General features: G+C 39.6%; 1 protein-coding gene across 1 annotated transcript; it reads left to right on the top strand.

Moving 5' to 3' along the window:
• The first annotated feature begins 6125 nt into the window (after nt 1-6125).
• Nucleotides 6126-15687, top strand: rpf2 (ribosome production factor 2 homolog). The gene is made up of 10 exons (XM_046043143.1): nt 6126-6269; nt 8092-8224; nt 10409-10446; nt 10756-10795; nt 10899-10980; nt 11841-11917; nt 13044-13143; nt 13256-13358; nt 13513-13657; nt 15070-15687. The coding sequence occupies exons 1-10, from the start codon at nt 6247-6249 to the stop codon at nt 15253-15255; spliced, it is 927 nt and encodes a 308-aa protein (XP_045899099.1). The 5' UTR covers nt 6126-6246; the 3' UTR covers nt 15256-15687.
• Nucleotides 15688-17195: the final 1508 nt, after the last annotated feature.

Genomic DNA, 17195 nt, shown 5'->3' with positions numbered 1-17195 from the left:
TTGCAAGCTTCCCCCTTTTTCCTCCAAACGTAACGATGGTTATTATGGCCAAACAGTTCGATTTTAGTTTTGTTAAACCACAGGACATGTCTCAAAAAATGAAGGTCTTTGTCCCTGTGTGCATTTGCAAACTGTAATCTGGCTTTTTTGTTTCTTTTGGAGTAATGGCTTCTTCCTGGCAGAGTGGCCTTTTAGCCCATGTCGGTACAGTATCCGTTTCACTGTGGATAATGACACACTCTTACCAGCTTCAGCCAGCATCTTCACGAGGTCTTTTGCTTTTATTCTTGGGTTGATATGCACATTTCAGACCAAAGCATGTTCATCAGTGGGACACAGAACCCGTCTCCTTCCTGAGCAGTATGATGGCTGGACATTCCCATGGTGTTTACACTTGCTTATAATTGTTGCACCCAAGGATGAACCAGACTTGTGCAAGCCCACAATTCTCTTCCTGATATCTTGGCTGATTTGTTTTGACTTTCCCACGATGTTACGCAAAGAGGCAGTGTGTTTCAGGTGTGCCTTAAAAAGCATCCACAGATGTGTCTCTAATTAACTCAAATGTTGTCAATACACCTTTCAGAAGCTTCCAAAGACATGTCATCATCATCCGGGCTTTCCAAAATTGTTTAAAAGCATTGTAATCTTAGTGTATGTAAACTTCTGACTTTGAAGAAAGTAATGAAAAATGGTTATTATTCTGGCATTTAGCAAATAGAAATAATTTTGGTAATCCTAACGGACATAAAACAGGAAGGTGATTGTCTGATTTCATGTCAGACAGTGAGGAAAAAAGCATATGTGTCTTTTTATATAGTGTATGTAAACTACTGGTTTCAACTGTACCTTCTGCCCTCACAAGCCTCCCTGGGGATCCTGCACAGAAGCAAAAAGTTCAATATTGGTCTCTCATCAGACCTCAGAAGCTTCTTCCAGCTGACTTCAGTCTTCAGGGAGACCAGGGTACCAGGGTCAATACAATGAATATGCGAAATGATCCATCTGTGAAATTGCATGTTATATCTCATTTATTTAAAAGCCAAAGATCTTTAGTTGCACAGTTGAGAGCTGGTGTTCCTCCTGTGGCCATTGAGGCCGGTCCATTCAAAAACGTTCAGGAGGAAAACTGATTGTGTGAGCTATGTGATTTATGAGAAGTGGAAAGTGAGTCCCATTTTTTTGTACTGTGATTTATGATGCCATAAAATGGCTCGACAAAACTGAAATATTCTGATGTACACATGATCAACAACTGGAATGGTTGTTGAATGTTGATAGAAGTTTGCTAACCCTGGAAAAGGAGGCAAGATGCTTTTGTCAATGATTTATGTATTTTGTTATAGACAAAGATTGTCTGATGATTTGATTGTTAAATATGTTGTTTCTCCATATTTTTTTATTGATTGAATGCAAATGCAGTTCTTTGGTCCTGGCTTATATGATCTCATTTTGTCTTACACAACTCTTCATCAGACCACAAGAAGTTCAGTTATGGGGTGCAACAGGGATCTGAGCTAGGCCCTTTCCTCTTTTCTATTTACATGTTGCCCCATGGTGTATTCCTCAACCGTTACAAACTAGGTTCCCATTTCTATGCAGATGATACATGGCTTTACATTTCCATTGAGCTGACACCTGTCATCGGCCGGTGAAACTGGAAGAATGCAAATGAGAAATGATGTCATCTAACTTCCTTCTTGTCGTGAATAAGAGGTAAAAAATACCAAATGATAAAGAGGATCAGGTTTGACTTGTGTGAGAAATGGGAAATAAAAAGCAAAACAATGGAAGGTGGAAAGCCTGATTAATTGTCGCCCATTATAGAAATTACGCGGAAAAAATGTAGTTAAGATTCTACAAAACCAAACATAGGTATACCGGGTAAATAAACTTGTATTTATTTTCAATTTAACTCTTTTTAAAAAATCGTATTTAAATGTCTTTTTATATTTCCCTACGTTGCTTTTATGTTTTATCTAAAGCAATTTGAATTGCCTTGTTGTTAAAATGTGCTATGCAAATAAACTTGCCTTGCCTTATCAATGCTATAAAAGTGAAATGCTAATTCTCAGACCAAAGCAGATTAACAATAAATTTAGTGATCTCAGTATGAACACAGCTGTTTTTACAATTTCACATTGCCAAGATCCATTCCATTCTTTCCATGGCTGACGCTGAAACACTTGTTCATGCTTTTGTCTCATCTAAGCTTGACTATTGTAATCCACTCTCTGCCTTACCTAAACAGTTAGCAAACTACAACATGTACTTGCACTTCCCGGCCAGTAGCTCCCAGGCTCACTAGGTCACAGGGTCACAAGATACAGTGCAGAGCTTGATACAATGTTTTCCTCTGAAATGTATTGGAGTAGAAGTATAAAGTACAGTAGTGGAAAATGGTAATCCGCAAGTTAAGTACAAGTGCATCAAAATTGTACTCAAGGAAATAAGATCAGCCCTCAGATAATATCTTTACTCTGTTTTGGGAAATGTAGTTTTGGAAAAATAGTTAATACATACATTTCAGATGTTTACTCAGTGGTGGAAAATGTATTCAGATGTTGTATTTAGTAGTAGGAATACTAATACCTGAGGGTAGAATTGCCACAAGTAAAAGTCTTGCATTCAAAACATGGACTTAAAGTATCAAAAGTAAAATCACGTATTAGGCAGCAGAATGACCCCCGTCAGTGTGACATCATATTACTGGATTATTAATATTACATATGCAGTACTCAACACAGAGTGTGTTTGAGTGATTGGCACACTTTGAGCATTAGCATTAGCCATTGGCTGGTGGACAAAAAAGTTAATTTTGCACCCCTACCAGAGTATATATCCTGTATGTAAAACTTTAATCCTAGTAAATGTAGCTTTTAAATAAACGTAGAGAGGTAACAGTTACAATATTTGGTACAGAAAAACTATAAAGTAGCATAACAAGTACCACAAAATTGTATTTAAGTACAGTACTTGAGTAAAGTTACTCAGTCACTTTCCACCACTACCAATAACAATTATACCAAACAATTGCTAAATAAATACACAAATGACTCACACGAGCTCCTAGCTCAAGAAAACAGAAAAAAAGTCTCTGCATTGTGGTATTTACACTTGTTGGAAGTGAAGGGAAGAGCACACCATGCAAACACCACTGTAGGGCCAAAACTCATTAACCTCACCAAAACACTAATGTTGGGAGTTGCTGTCCAATACTTCAAGTCCTCAGTCATCCAGGTCATGGTTTTTCGAGGAAGGTTAAAATCAAGAGTAATTGGACTTGGATGAAGACAAGACGTTTTACCTCTCTTCCAAGGAGCTTGGCAGGGAATCCCCACCTGTGGTGTCCTTATCAAGGTGATGTGAAGTTGTCTTTTGAAAAGTGATCTATAAATGAAGATTATTATTTTTATTATTACTTTCACGTGAGGTCAGATTAGTTTGTTTATACCCCACTGTTTACCTTATTAAGACACCTTCCCTCTGTGTTTCATTTTCATGTAGTAAGACATGCTACCACCTGATGGACATCACATTACATTACATTTCCTTTTATCCAAAGCGTACATTTGAGGAACAACACACAAGCATCAAAAAAGCATCAATACAGTAAGAGATCTCCATGTGACAATAGATACTAGTAAGAGCAGCAACAAATATTTGTAAGAGCTATTACTGCGTATGACATCAATGGGATTTTTGATGGTTAGGTTGATTGGTGACCCTAAATTGTCCTTGGGTGTGAGTGTGAGCGTGAGTGGTTGTTCGTCTATGTGTGGCCCTGCGATGGACTGGCGACCTGTACCCCGCCTTGCGCCCGATGTCAGCTGGGATTGGCTCCAGCCCAATGCAGGATAAGCGGTTGACGATGGATGGATGGATGGATGACAAATAAAACTCAATCAGCAACAGCAAACTACTTTCTTAAAAGAGAAAGCAAGTATGTAACAAGATTTAACTGAAAACACAACACTGAACACTTAGCTTAGGGAAACACTTTTAACACGCTCCATCCTCCAAGGGAGTAAACACGAGCTGACCCTAACTGGTCCACTGACCACATAGGTGTCACTTACACTGGGGACGCTGGGGACATGTCCCCACTACATTCTGAAATGGCTGATTTTGTCCACATCACTTTTTGAAAGCATTTGTTAAAAGTGTTCTTGCAGCAAGAAATGTTAACTAACAAATGAAAACGTGCAATGCAATACAGTTTTCCCTCATATAAAACAGACATTTCCACCATAAATTGGAGCAGAAAATGTCTCCAGAATGCAGAAAATTACGAGTTTAATGCTCAAAATCTTCTGGGGGAGGACCCAGAGACCCCCCTCACATATATTTCTGCATCAAATATTTTATCTAAATAGTGCTAAAAATCTTCTTGTCTTGTTCTCGTGCCAGAGATGCTCACAAGTCTTTGAGCTAGAGTCAAGTCTCTCGTGGTTATTACGAATGTTGTATCAACTGCTACGTTCAATCCAGGCTGCTTATAAAACTGCATAGCTATAAGGTATACTGTAACTGTAACCTGTTTTTCACTTACAGAGCACAACCATGTAATGTGCAATGCGATTACTGACGGCTTATTAAATACTGTAAGTCAACACACTCCCCAGACTCTTAAACCCAGTGTAACGTTAACTAAATAAAACTGTGACATAATCAACAATAAATCTGTCTGTTTTTAACTTACAGAGCACAACCATCCAGCCTAATGTGCGTTGCAACAAAAGTTTATGATGAATGGCACAGCAGCTGCCGGTGTTGTGCGGCCGCGCGCCGCAGATGCTACGTGTTACGTAGGCAGGTTATAGGTAACGGGGGGAGGGAATAACAGCAAGCTCATCAGACGTTTCCTAAAAATAAACATTATTCATGAGTCCCGCACCTCGAGTCCGAGTCGAGTCTGAAGTCACTGTGTGTGCGACTTAAATCGCACTCGAGTCCCAGTCTCTAACTTGAGTCCCCATCTCTGTCTCGTGCATTGTCACATCTCATAACCAAAATGTATCTTCACGCCCCTAAACTGAGCCCTTACGTCCCCAGCACTTTTCAACCCAAAGTGACATCCTTACTAACCTGCTCTGCTCTGCACCAGCTCCTCTCTAATAGGCTTACTTACACTCTCCACCAATTAGTGAACACTTTTGAAAGGCATTTTATGCATGCTACATTCTCACTGGGCTGAGAACCCCTAAAGGTCTCATCCTAGAATCGCCCCTGTTGCAGTAATGCAGGCAAAATGTCTGCAAGTAGCAAGTTCAACCAGTCCAGTTGCCCAATGAGTTACCCCAGATAACCAATGAGTATACGAGTAATATTCACAATTCACAATTCACAGGGGCTTCACATTCCTCACCAAAACCTACAGAACTTTACCTAATGTGGCAGCAGGGCTTGTAGACTAGAACATATCTCCTAAACACAGGTCTAGATAAAGCCTACGGTTGTAAGCAAATGCTTTTAGCATGTTCACAAAAACAAGCGATTGGATTATCTTCTGTTTATGTGAACATTCACACATAAATTGGATTTCCTCAGGAGTAAGTGATGTCAAATAAACATAAAGTGAATTTGAATGGTCAATTCCACTAATAGCCACATCTCCCCCTTACTCATAGACAAATAGCAAGGAGGTGAAGAGATGAAACCTACAATGTTGATAGTGCATTCTGGACGTCATCAATCTAGGGTATTTTAAATATTAAATATTAAATAAATACATAAACGGCCTGTGTGAGCCGAAGTGTTAGAGTTTAAATTAAACATAAGAAATTTTCTTTGCAAATGCTGTGAGATCAGTCATTGCTCCTGAGCAGCTCACAGTAAGCTCACACAGGTAGAATGTGTCCGAGGTGACGACGCAGTTTTCATTCCCCGCCCCTGCAGTCGCCTGCAGCTCACGTTAAACTATCAAGTCGGCGAAAGTCAGCCGCAGTCATCTCGAACGCACCTATTGACCGTACAGAACAAGATCCAGATTCAGATTCTGGTTCAGATACTTGGCAGCATTTCAAAGTGGTTCTTTCAGTCTGTAGCTCCCCCTAGTGGACAGTTTGTGCGGCGGGGTGCAGCTTTGACACTAGATGGCGGTAATTCACTAGAAGCAGGATATCAACCACCGTTCCACCAAAGAAGAAGAACAACACCAGTGTTGTCTTCCTCCCCCTGAATTCACGTGGAAGAACCGCAGCGTGATTCTGCTTTTGCGGACAGGAACACGAATAAAGGCAGAAAATGACGCAGTTAGACGGTATAATGTAAGTTTGACAATTCTTAGGAATTTGCTGTCTTCCCGTGTTCTGTATGTATACTCTCCAGGGTTAGCTTGTTCAGTGCTCGTGAAACTAAATCTTGTAAAGACCGCTAACGTTAGCCTAGCATGACGCTGGTCCGCTAACGCGAGCTTCACGTATAGACAGAGGTTGATGTTTACATCTATTTCTAACGTGAACGTGAATTTATCAGGGCCGTGGTCGACACGAATAGCTCGGTATCTACTTTCAGTGAAAATCACACTATGTTGAGCTAGGGCTGGGCAATAAAACAATAATGATAATTATCGCAGTATAATTTCTGAACTGTCAGTTAACGTTACTTTATTCAGAGTTTGCTGTGTGGAAGGTCAGTCTGAAATGCCAAGGGAAGAATAGAGCACAGGAATTTTATGATAAATGTGTATTACGGTTGGATATTATTCTGATTTGTACGTGTTTCAGTTATATTTCTTCTGCAGACGTAAAGGTATTCTAGTGATATACAATGGTAAGCACTAAAGTATAACTATTATCGTACAGCAGCTACAACTGCTAACGTTACACTATGGAGGGAGCTGTCGTTAATTTTAAGTGGTGTCAACTCATATTTAATAATAAATAATATTTTAATAATAAATTAGGCCAGCAGTCACAAGATAGGCTGCCAAGATAGTAGCCTACTCTGGTTATAATCCAGTACTAAATAACCATAGGCAGGTGAACTATATACTCCTACACCTAGGGCTCTACTTAGTTTGAGGGGTGGTCTGGACTATTGAATTGCCAGATAACTTTTTTAGCATGAGATGACAAAGGTTTATCCCTGTTTTATTTGCCTAGCAAAGGGTAGATGTCAATAAATTGCATTAAATTAGGAAAAGGCATTATTATTGCAAAGTTTCTTTTATCATTTATCATTTCTTTTATCATGTAGGGCTGCAACTGACGATTATTTTCATTCGATTCATTTGTAGATTATTTTCTTGATTTGGTCTACAAACAGTAATCACTGTTTTCCCAAAGCCCAAGATGATGTCGATCCAAAGATATTCAGGTTACTGTCACAGAGGAGGAATGAAACGATTATCAAAATAGTTGCCGATTAATTTAATAGTTGACAACTAATTGACTAGTTGTTGAAGCTCTGGTGCTCATCTTAGTCTGTATAGGTTACTTTAAATATCAGTAAATTGTAGAGTTCCTTAATGAACTCTTTATTCCTTTTAGTTTATAAATTAAGATCAAATCAATTTACTGAAGCTAAAATAGTGTTAATATGGCCCATTTAGCTTAACAGGGAAAACCATAACAGAATCATCATTTAAAGAAATCATCTGAAACGTAAAAAGTATGAATGTTTAATAATTTGTGAAGCTGTATTGTTATATCATAATTACTCAAATTAGGATAGGCAAAGTGGTTAATTACTATATCAGCCAGTTCTTTCAACAAACCTTCTCTCTAGCCCAATAAACACTTTGAAATAGTTTTATATTTAAATTCAAGAGTTTAATTTAGCAAAGGGTAGAGAAATTGTGAGATCAAATGAGGTGTAATGTGGGTTTGCCCTTGCTTTCAAAGCTCACCATAAACCGGCTGTAAAACTGATGATATTGTTGATTTCTACAGTACAGTGAGCAACAATAACCAGCAATATTAAAGAATAAACAATTAAAAGCTCCTGAGAATCAGTGCCATGTTTAACATTCCTTTATTTTTATCATCATTTTAAATATATTGGGACTCTGATGAGATGATGATGTTCTGTAGCACTGAACAGCACTGGCCGCTCGTTATCTTCCCCTGTGTTTGTGTGTATCCTCAGAAAACCCAAGACAAAGCGCGCCAAGCGCTTCTTGGAGAGCAGAGCGCCCAAGCTGACGGAGGATGTGAAGACTGCCATGATTATGAAAGGGGGGAACACCAGTCAAACCATCACCCAGGCCCTCAAGGACATAGTAAGTAACCTGATGATGCGCTTGCACTTGCGCCCATCTGTGTGCCCATGGGAGTGTTGGGCTTAAAATGAGGTGTGTTCAGGCAAATTGTTGGCGCATTGCTATCTTAAGGCAGCAGAAAGCAATTGCACCAATGACCAAAAAAATACCCAAAAAACACGCTTCTTTTTCATTTTTAATGCAAATTCGGAAAGTATTTATTGGTCACTTGACAGGCACATGGTCTTGTTATATATCACCATTAGCAGTAAAAAGAAATACATGTTTTCCACCAAGGCAGTAAAATGTGAAGTTTAGCTGCTGATCTGAGCTTCTCTGCTGTTACCATTTTATTGCCAATAATATTCATCATCTGCCTCAGGAAGGTAACGGCACATTTCTGTCCACGTAACAAAGCCAAAACAGAGCGCTGGAGAGAGAGAGAGAGAGAGAGTAACTACATGAAGTTTACACCACAAGCAAAAGCCAGCGCTAGAGAATAAACCAATCCAAGTAACGCTGCATATTTTTCTACCAGTACTGTAAAAGTTTAGCTGGCTGATGCTTCCATGCTCTAAGCTAACGTTACGGTTTTATTGCCAATTAATGTTACTGATCAGCTGATTGTCTTGCTAACGTAACCATAACCAGCAAAGCCAAACCACAGGCAGGAGAATAAGTAGGCGCCATGAAATTAATCCATATTTCACACCACTGACAGGGGAAACATGTCAAGTCTCTCGTGATTATGGCCAGCTTCTAGCTAAAACTATCAAACAGCTTTCTTTTGCATTGCTATAGTCTGAAAAACTTATTTACCTGTCCAGCAGAAAACAGACAACTTCAGCACCACTTTGAAAACATCTGTCCCACATTATAGCCTTCCATCTGGGAAAATCCACAACATCCGTGATTTCTGCCGTCAGATGTTTGTATCTGTCCCGACTCGTCTGGCGTCATGGTATAAAGATCCACACGCTGGCGGCTCTCGTGCTAAATAACACGTGTGTGCTCCTTCATTTGTCCAAATGTCACTTCTCTTCTAATAAACCAGAAGAGTACTCACTGACTGTATATTACTAGTATTATTATTATTTCCTCTTCTTCTTTGTACATATTCAATGTATTGACGGGTGTCTATACTACCGGAATTTTACAAGCAGAAGAAGAAAGCCGTGATGATGAAACGCGCTCTGTGGCGCTGTTTGTTCGTTGACGGCTACGGTAGAAACATAACGACGGCAGTTATGTAGATAAAAAAGGCTCATTCTAAGGTAATAAAAATATAATGGTTCATTATGTAAGGTTTTTATACACCACTGAAAACATAGTTATATTATATTGCATTTCTGTCGATAGATCCTCAGAAATATTACACACTGAACCCTTACACACAAGCCATAGCAGAGGTAACTTCATGGATTATTTAAATCTCCCAACACGCTGACAGGATTGGTCAAGAACTAATGTTAATTCATTTTCTATGTTCTTCTACACATCCAGAAGGTGTCACACACAGTCCAGGTTCATACAATGAAACAGTTTGGTGGAAAGCAGCCGTCCTCCTGATCAATTCTGAACTCCATCAGAGTGTCTAGATTATTTCAGAGAGTTTTCTCTGTCCTGTCATGTCAAGTTTATAACTACAGTTCTTTTTGTTTTGCTGCTTAAATGCCCATGGTATTAGCTGTGACTTTACTGCACACATGGGAATGTTGAATGACTGACAGCAGCCTCTCTAATCATGAAAGTAAATCGTTAAAGGAAAACTCAAAATAAAACTCAAAATAAAGAAACCACTGTTGGTTGAGGGATGTGACCCACGACCGGTTCATCATAGTTTCTAATAATGCAGCACAGTGTGGATCCAGATGTTTCATAGAGGGGACAGCCTCTGTCTGTCTGTTACTTTACTGATAAACCAGAGAGCTGCAGAGGAACATCAGGCTTCATGCTCAGAGATGGTTTTTATATCACGTCCACACTTCTGTCCCCCTCGCTGCTGTGAGTCTGCCATTAAATCAGTTTTTAATATTGTGCCCTTCATTCGTCATTATAATAGCAATGCGCCATGGTGCAAGCGCACCTGGCTTTCAAAGGGAAGGGGAGTTGACACTCTGATTGGTTAATTGCATGTTAAGCCCAAAACACACCCAGAATTCCAGACTAAGTACCACCCTTTTAAATCTTTTTCTTTTTCTGCAGTATGCCCTAAAGAAGCCCAATGCTGTGCTGTACAAGAAGTAAGTAGTTTATATCTAGTTTATAAAAAACACAGGGGGACTTAGATCCTGTCAAAAACAATATTATTCTTTAACTGAGTCCTTTGAAAAATTTAGATATGATGTGAGCTTGGGTACAGATAAATCCTTTACAAACCAGCAGAATCACTGCTAAACTGGTAAGCTAATTAGATATCAATTCAAAGATGAATTTGACTGAATATAAATACAAACTATTGTTCGTGTTTAGTCAGCACCATTAGTCATCTTCCTATTTGTTAGGAAATGTTTGAGTGCTAAAATCTAATAAGATCTGTCCTTTCTTTTCAGGAAGAACATAACACGGCCCTTTGAGGACTCAACATCACTGGTGAGTGTACTAGAAACATAGAACACCCCAATTTCATTATGACAGTTAAATGTCGTCAACATGGTTGTTAGTAGTATTACTAATCATTTTAACTCTTCATCAGGAATTTTTCTCCAAGAAGACAGACTGCTCTCTGTTTCTGTTTGGATCCCACAACAAGAAACGGCCCAACAACCTTATATTTGGTAAATTCTCTTCTCGCTCACTAACTTTTAAACGTACATTAAAAGCCATGTTATTGTGTGTGTTTTTTCTACATATTTCCAATTGAATGTACAGTAGATAATTTCTATAAAAGCACCTGACATGCACCCACAGCAGTGAACATAATGCATTCAGTTCACATCAAAGGGGAAACAAAATGAAGCCCTCAGCTAAACTGAGTGATAATAATTACAGTGTGGCAGTTATGGGGTGTATTTACTTTACAGTTTTCATAAATAATTACAGATCAAATAGCCTATAATTAATAATAAATTAATAATAAAAATTAAAAGCAGATTTTGCATAATCATCCTGTCTGTTCAATCTGCCCATCAGATTGTCCCTCACTCATGTCATTGACAGAACTACATGGGCATTCATCCTGCCTCAGCTGTTCCACTTCTATCCATTTCTTACATAACTGTAGCTTTTGAAATGACAGCCTGCTTGTCAGACATCTAAACAATTGACGTAACACAACTGCGACCCCCCCAACCTCTCCTCGCGCACCGCCTACACAGCTTCTGTTAATTACTGTCGAAGCTTCGAAGCTCAAAGAATGACATTCGGGCCAGATCTAGTCAACTCGCATGTTGCCCAATATCTGCTTACTGTCGACATAATTTTCTAAACCCTAATCTGTACACCATCCAAATCTATTTTATGTGTTGCAGCGTGGAAGAAAATGTGTAATATCAGCAATGGAAAGAAATGTCTTCCTGTCTGTTAACTGATTGTGCTTTCTTCTTAAAGCTACATGCTTCAGAGTTCATCAGATCAGTTTAGAGTGAGGACAGGTCAAATGATTTGTGTGTCATTGCTTCTTTTGGTGTGTTTGCAGGTCGTCTGTTTGACTTTCACGTGCTTGATATGATTGAACTTGGAGTCGAGAAGTACGTCTCTCTGAGTGAGATCAAGGTAATGGCTGCAGTTAACGTCTGTGTTTTCTGTTAAGGCAAATTGGATTTGCAGTCTTATTGACAAACTAGTGTGCATAAAGTGTGCGGTAATAACTGTAAAATGAATGTTCTGCTGCCCTTCTCCCTCCCCGTGTGGTTCCTGGTCCTGGGAGAAGCATTATTCTGCCTTTTCTTCATTTCTAGTCAGTTGAAGCCATGGTCAAGTTCATTTCATCATGTGTGTTGTTGCTATGGTTACCTGCACTTTGATATACCTGGAGCACTGATTTAGAGCAGTGGTTAAACTGTTAATTGGTGAGTTATGTTTTGGGTGTCCAAGCAAACCGCTTTAGAGGACACCTGCCAGTCAGAAATAGGTATTCTTCCGCACATGGGGTCTTAGGGCAGATTTTATTTCAAAGGAATAGTGCACACTTAATAAAAATAAAATCTTTAGTAAGAATAATTATCTTAATTGAAGGCAAAACTTTCTTTTTTTTGTCTGACAAGATATTTCTTCTTACCAGGCGGCTTTTATATTAGAGAATTTCACTTGTTTCAACTTTTTTTGGCCTTAAGTAGCAAGTGAAATATTCTTGTTCTGTTTGGCAGATAATTTTGCTTATTTTAAGTAATATTTCCCCCATTATAATGCTTTTTTCCCTTGTTATTGAGAGCTCAGTTTTTGCAGTGTAACATCAATCTCATGTCTATGTGTAAAATATGGAGCAGGAAACCGCTTCCAAAATATAGGTACCAAAACCTCTGAACACAGATCTTATTTGTATACAAAAAAAGACGTCTGGAGCTGCAGCGTCAGTCGGTGTGTGGGTATATTTTGGGTTTGGGTTATACAGACGTGATGGAACCAAACCTGGCAACCTCTCTGTGATGACCAGACTTGCAGGTCACTGCACAAAGCTGTTGTTCAACAAGAAATTGTTTCAGCACCAAACTCCTCATCAAACCACGAAGAGTTGTTTTGTTTAAAGCGTATACAAACAGATGAAATGTAAATGTGTGGGCTGACCGTGCAGCTCTGTTTGCCAGAAAACAGTTTTCCAAACAGAAGTATAAAAGTGACATTTCTTCTTCCAGTGATAAAACCACTCACTGTCCCCTAAAATCTAGTTTCTCTGTTGCAGACCAGCAAATGTCCTGAGGGGACCAAACCGATGCTTGTGTTCGCAGGAGAGGCTTTTGATACAGACAATGAACACAGACGTCTGAAGAGCCTGCTCATAGGTATACACTAATTCTACTCGGTATTTGTGGTTCTAGATGTAGAGGTGGGTGAGGGTTGTGTATTTTTGTTCTACTACTATCAGTCTGTCCATTTCTTTGACCCACCTTGCAGACTTCTTCAGAGGTCCCACTGTGTCTGCGGTGCGTCTGGCAGGTTTAGAACATGTTCTGCACTTTACTGCCTTGGATGGGAAAATCTACATGCGCAGCTACAGGTATAGAAACATAGAATTGGTTTTAAAAATCATGTTTGCTTCTGTCATGGGTCAGAGTACTGGATGGGTTGTAGAATTTTGGTATGAACCAGCCACGCATATTTTCTTTGCTAACATTTACTCAACAGAGAGATTGCTTGTTATGTCGCTGCAGGTGTCTGTTGAAGAAGTCCGGATGCCGGACACCGCGGATAGAGCTTGAGGAGATCGGACCATCATTTGACTTGGTTTTAAGAAGAACACACCTGGCTTCAGATGACTTGTACAAGTTAGCTCACAGACAGCCCAAGGCTCTGAAGGTAAAGATCACTTGGATAGAATTTGTGGACATCTCTCCTGACTCTGTCAGCTTTCCTTTGATGGGAAAAGGGAATTAAATTAAAATGAGAGGTATTTGTCCTGGGAAAATGTTAAAATCTTAACAGGGCTTGGATGGAAATGTCTCCCACGGTTACAGACTTTGCATGACTTTTACTGGTCACCGGGACATAAAAACTACATGAATAGAATCAACATTAAAATCTGATAAAAATCGCTGAGTTTGACAACTTTGCCCCAAAATAAGGTTTAAAAAGTGCTTTTCCCGACCGGTTATACTCATTCGTCAGTTCATAGCGGTATGACGTAAAACACCAGGGGAAGCTCGGAAGCGAGAGAAATATCACGGCAAATCCGCGTTATAAGAGAAGAAGAAAACCGTAAACAAACAAGCATCGATACAAATGCTGAGTTTTCTTAACTTAAGATGCTGCATAGAACACAGTAAGTCAGAGGATATATTGACATTTAGACTACCTCTCCTCCACTCTGTAGGGCGAGAGCCTGCAGGACTTAAAAATAAGGCAAAAACATAAAATAAAAAGTGTGCAACGTGTTTCAGCGTCGTCAAGGTAACGTGATAAAGTGGCAAAGTGCTGTCCCGTTCCTGTTTACAGCATTTTGAGCCCTTGCAGCCTCTTAAACTCAATCACTTTCCAAGTGACGTCAGTAAAGTCTGTGAAGGTTCAGGCCTCAGGGTTTAGGGGGGGCATTGCGATTGGGCCTCTGACATTAACACACCCAGAAAAATTGATGGGTGACTTTGCTGTCCTTGGATCCTGTTCACCATGGAAAGTTTGAGTTTGTCCTGAAGGTGGCGCCAGAGGAAAGACATTATTGTTCCTCTGCACAGTTACCATTTTAGAACGTCTTAAACTCTTCATCGTTAGACTTGGCCATTCTGAGCTGTACTTATCTGTGCTAATGTTGTTCATGCTAACATTAACAACAAACCCTTTACACTTCACCCCTTCACTGACCCTCTGTTGGCACTACAAACTCATGCTGCACAGCTCAAAAATGTTCAAACCCACAAAACTTCTGGAAGAGATTCTTGGGAAACAAGTCTGTGTGTGTGTGTGTGTGTGTATATCTATATCTAGAGAGATAGAGAGATATATAGATAAATAGAGAGAGAGAGAGAGAGAGATATATATATATACCAACTGTGGAGCAGCTTTAGAGAGAGGTATCAGTGGTGGGAAAGTAGTGCCTGTGGTATGAATTGACAGTTTCTTTGTGAGTATTTAATGGAGGTGTGTTGAGTAAATCATTAAAAAGTCTCCAAGAAGACCAAAATATGACAAAACATCTGGCAAAAAAGGTTGTCTGAATACAAAGTTAAATTGTCTAACTGACACGTCATTAATGTTTCTCATTTTCACTGTTACAGCCCAAGAAGAAGAAGAACATTTCCCATAATGCCTTTGGTACCAAGTTCGGCCGGGTGCACATGCAGAAGCAGGATCTGTCCAAGCTGCACACACGTAAGATGAAGGGCCTGAGGAAGAGGAAGGGAGAGGCGGCCGCTGGAGACCAGGACGGACAGGCACCCAAAGTGGCCAAAGTAGAGAGCTGAGGTCACTTTCACCACCTGTGCACACAGATTCATGTTCAGTACCTGTCAGTGTTTATCACATTGTTATTGTGGACACCTTGTTTTTAAGACTGGTCATGTGCTAATCATTGGCAGCTTTTACAGCCATGCCAAGTATGTGAGCAGCCACTAAGCAAAGAGGATGCAGCTCTATTATTCCTGCCCTTATTGTGTTTCTATCCCCTGTGCCATGTGACTTTCAGATGGTTCTTTATCTTAAGAATCATGAATGTGTTCACGGGCATCCGAAAAGTCCATCAAATGCTATCTATTGGTAGTTCAGTGGTTTCTTCTATAAGTGTATAAAAATGGGATTTCTCTGGCAGCACTCACTTTAAAGGAAATAAAACCATCTGTAAACTGTGTTGGGCTTTTAAATCTTTAATTAAAAAATGTATTCCTGTGTTCACTGTATCTGTGTCCCCAATGACTTCTGATTTTGTGTTAAGTCGGGCTTTATTTGCTTACATTCTGGTTCTCCTAAACAGTGTTGAAGCTTTATCAGTTTTGTAAACGCGTCTTTATCCTCAGCTTTATTTTAATTCAACAATAATAACATAACACAAGGGCTCACTGTCTTGCATTAGTAATAATGTGCTGTGTTTCTGGGAATAAAATACTACGAATGGTTGATTTGACTGCACAGGGAGTAGATTAGTACCATTTTCAAATGTACTTATGTGGACCCTTTTAAATGCACTTTTGGGATAATTCATAGGCTTAATAATTAAAGCTGGAGGGAATTTCCAGAACACTATACTTGAATTTGAGGGAAATCTTAAATGAAGTCTTGCTTTGTTGCTTTAAATGATGGGACAAAAGATCATAAATATGCTTTCATGTCCTATATTATGAAAGAGTGATGTTTGACTGCTGCTAACACAAGCTAACAAACGGTAACCTCAATGGTTACAAAGTACATGGTAGTTTTATCATTTTACAACACAAGGTTGTATAATGAGATTAGGTTAAAGTTCCTTTTAAGCTACTCTCAGAAAAGTATTACAGGATTGAAGAATCTCACAGCCTGAGGGAAGAACCTGCTCTGCAGTATGGTGCTGTGACAGCAGATACTTCTTTATCTCTTGCCAGATGGCTGCCAGGGTGAACAGGCTGTGGCTGGGTGGGTACTTTCTTTTAGTAACCTTTGAGCTCTGCAGGCACCTCACCGATATCACTGATGGGATGTGTATGATCTGAGTGGTTTTAATTACCTGCTGCAAAGCCCTCCTGTCCTGAGCCGTGCACATCCAGGGCTAGACTTGCACAAAACATCGGCCCTTAAATTAAAGACCATCCTTCCCTTTAAGTGCTCAGATTAGGGGTGTGATGAAACACTTAGCCCAAGAGATGTAACATTGCACAAGATTGAGGCCATGACAACAAGACAAGAATATATTTTAATAGGCCTACTATTTAGAAATAAAATGTATTGATGAAATAGTTGATACGGGGATCCTGGGGTCCTCCCCCAGAAGATTTGGAGCATTAAACATAAATTTTCTGCATTCTGGGGACATTTTCTGCACCAGGGAAGCACAAAATTCAGGTGGCAGGTGACAAATCACAATATAAAACTATAATGCAGTAATTGGTAACTTATTGTTTTTAACTTAAGTTACTTTTTTTCGAGTTTTCTTCTATATTTACATTGCATTGCAGGCTTATTGTGCAAATAAACCTTTCTCATAGCATTTTTATTTGTTAATTAACATTTCTTGGTGCGAGCTATTTTTCAGAACATTTTAACATCTGCTTTCAAAAAGTGGTGGGTCGCCTACATGTCCCCAGCGTCCCCAGTGTAAATGAGCCTCACTCCCTGCTCCCTACGTACAGGTTGAGCTACTCCATGCTTGCCGCTTCACCTCCACTCTCCTCCTGCTCACTCTCTCACTCAGCCCTGTCACTTTGTCACTCGCTAA

Source organism: Micropterus dolomieu, unplaced genomic scaffold, assembly GCF_021292245.1.
Source record: "Micropterus dolomieu isolate WLL.071019.BEF.003 ecotype Adirondacks unplaced genomic scaffold, ASM2129224v1 scaffold_44, whole genome shotgun sequence".
Lineage (NCBI taxonomy): Eukaryota > Metazoa > Chordata > Actinopteri > Centrarchiformes > Centrarchidae > Micropterus > Micropterus dolomieu.
This window is presented reverse-complemented; position numbering and strand designations above follow the sequence as displayed.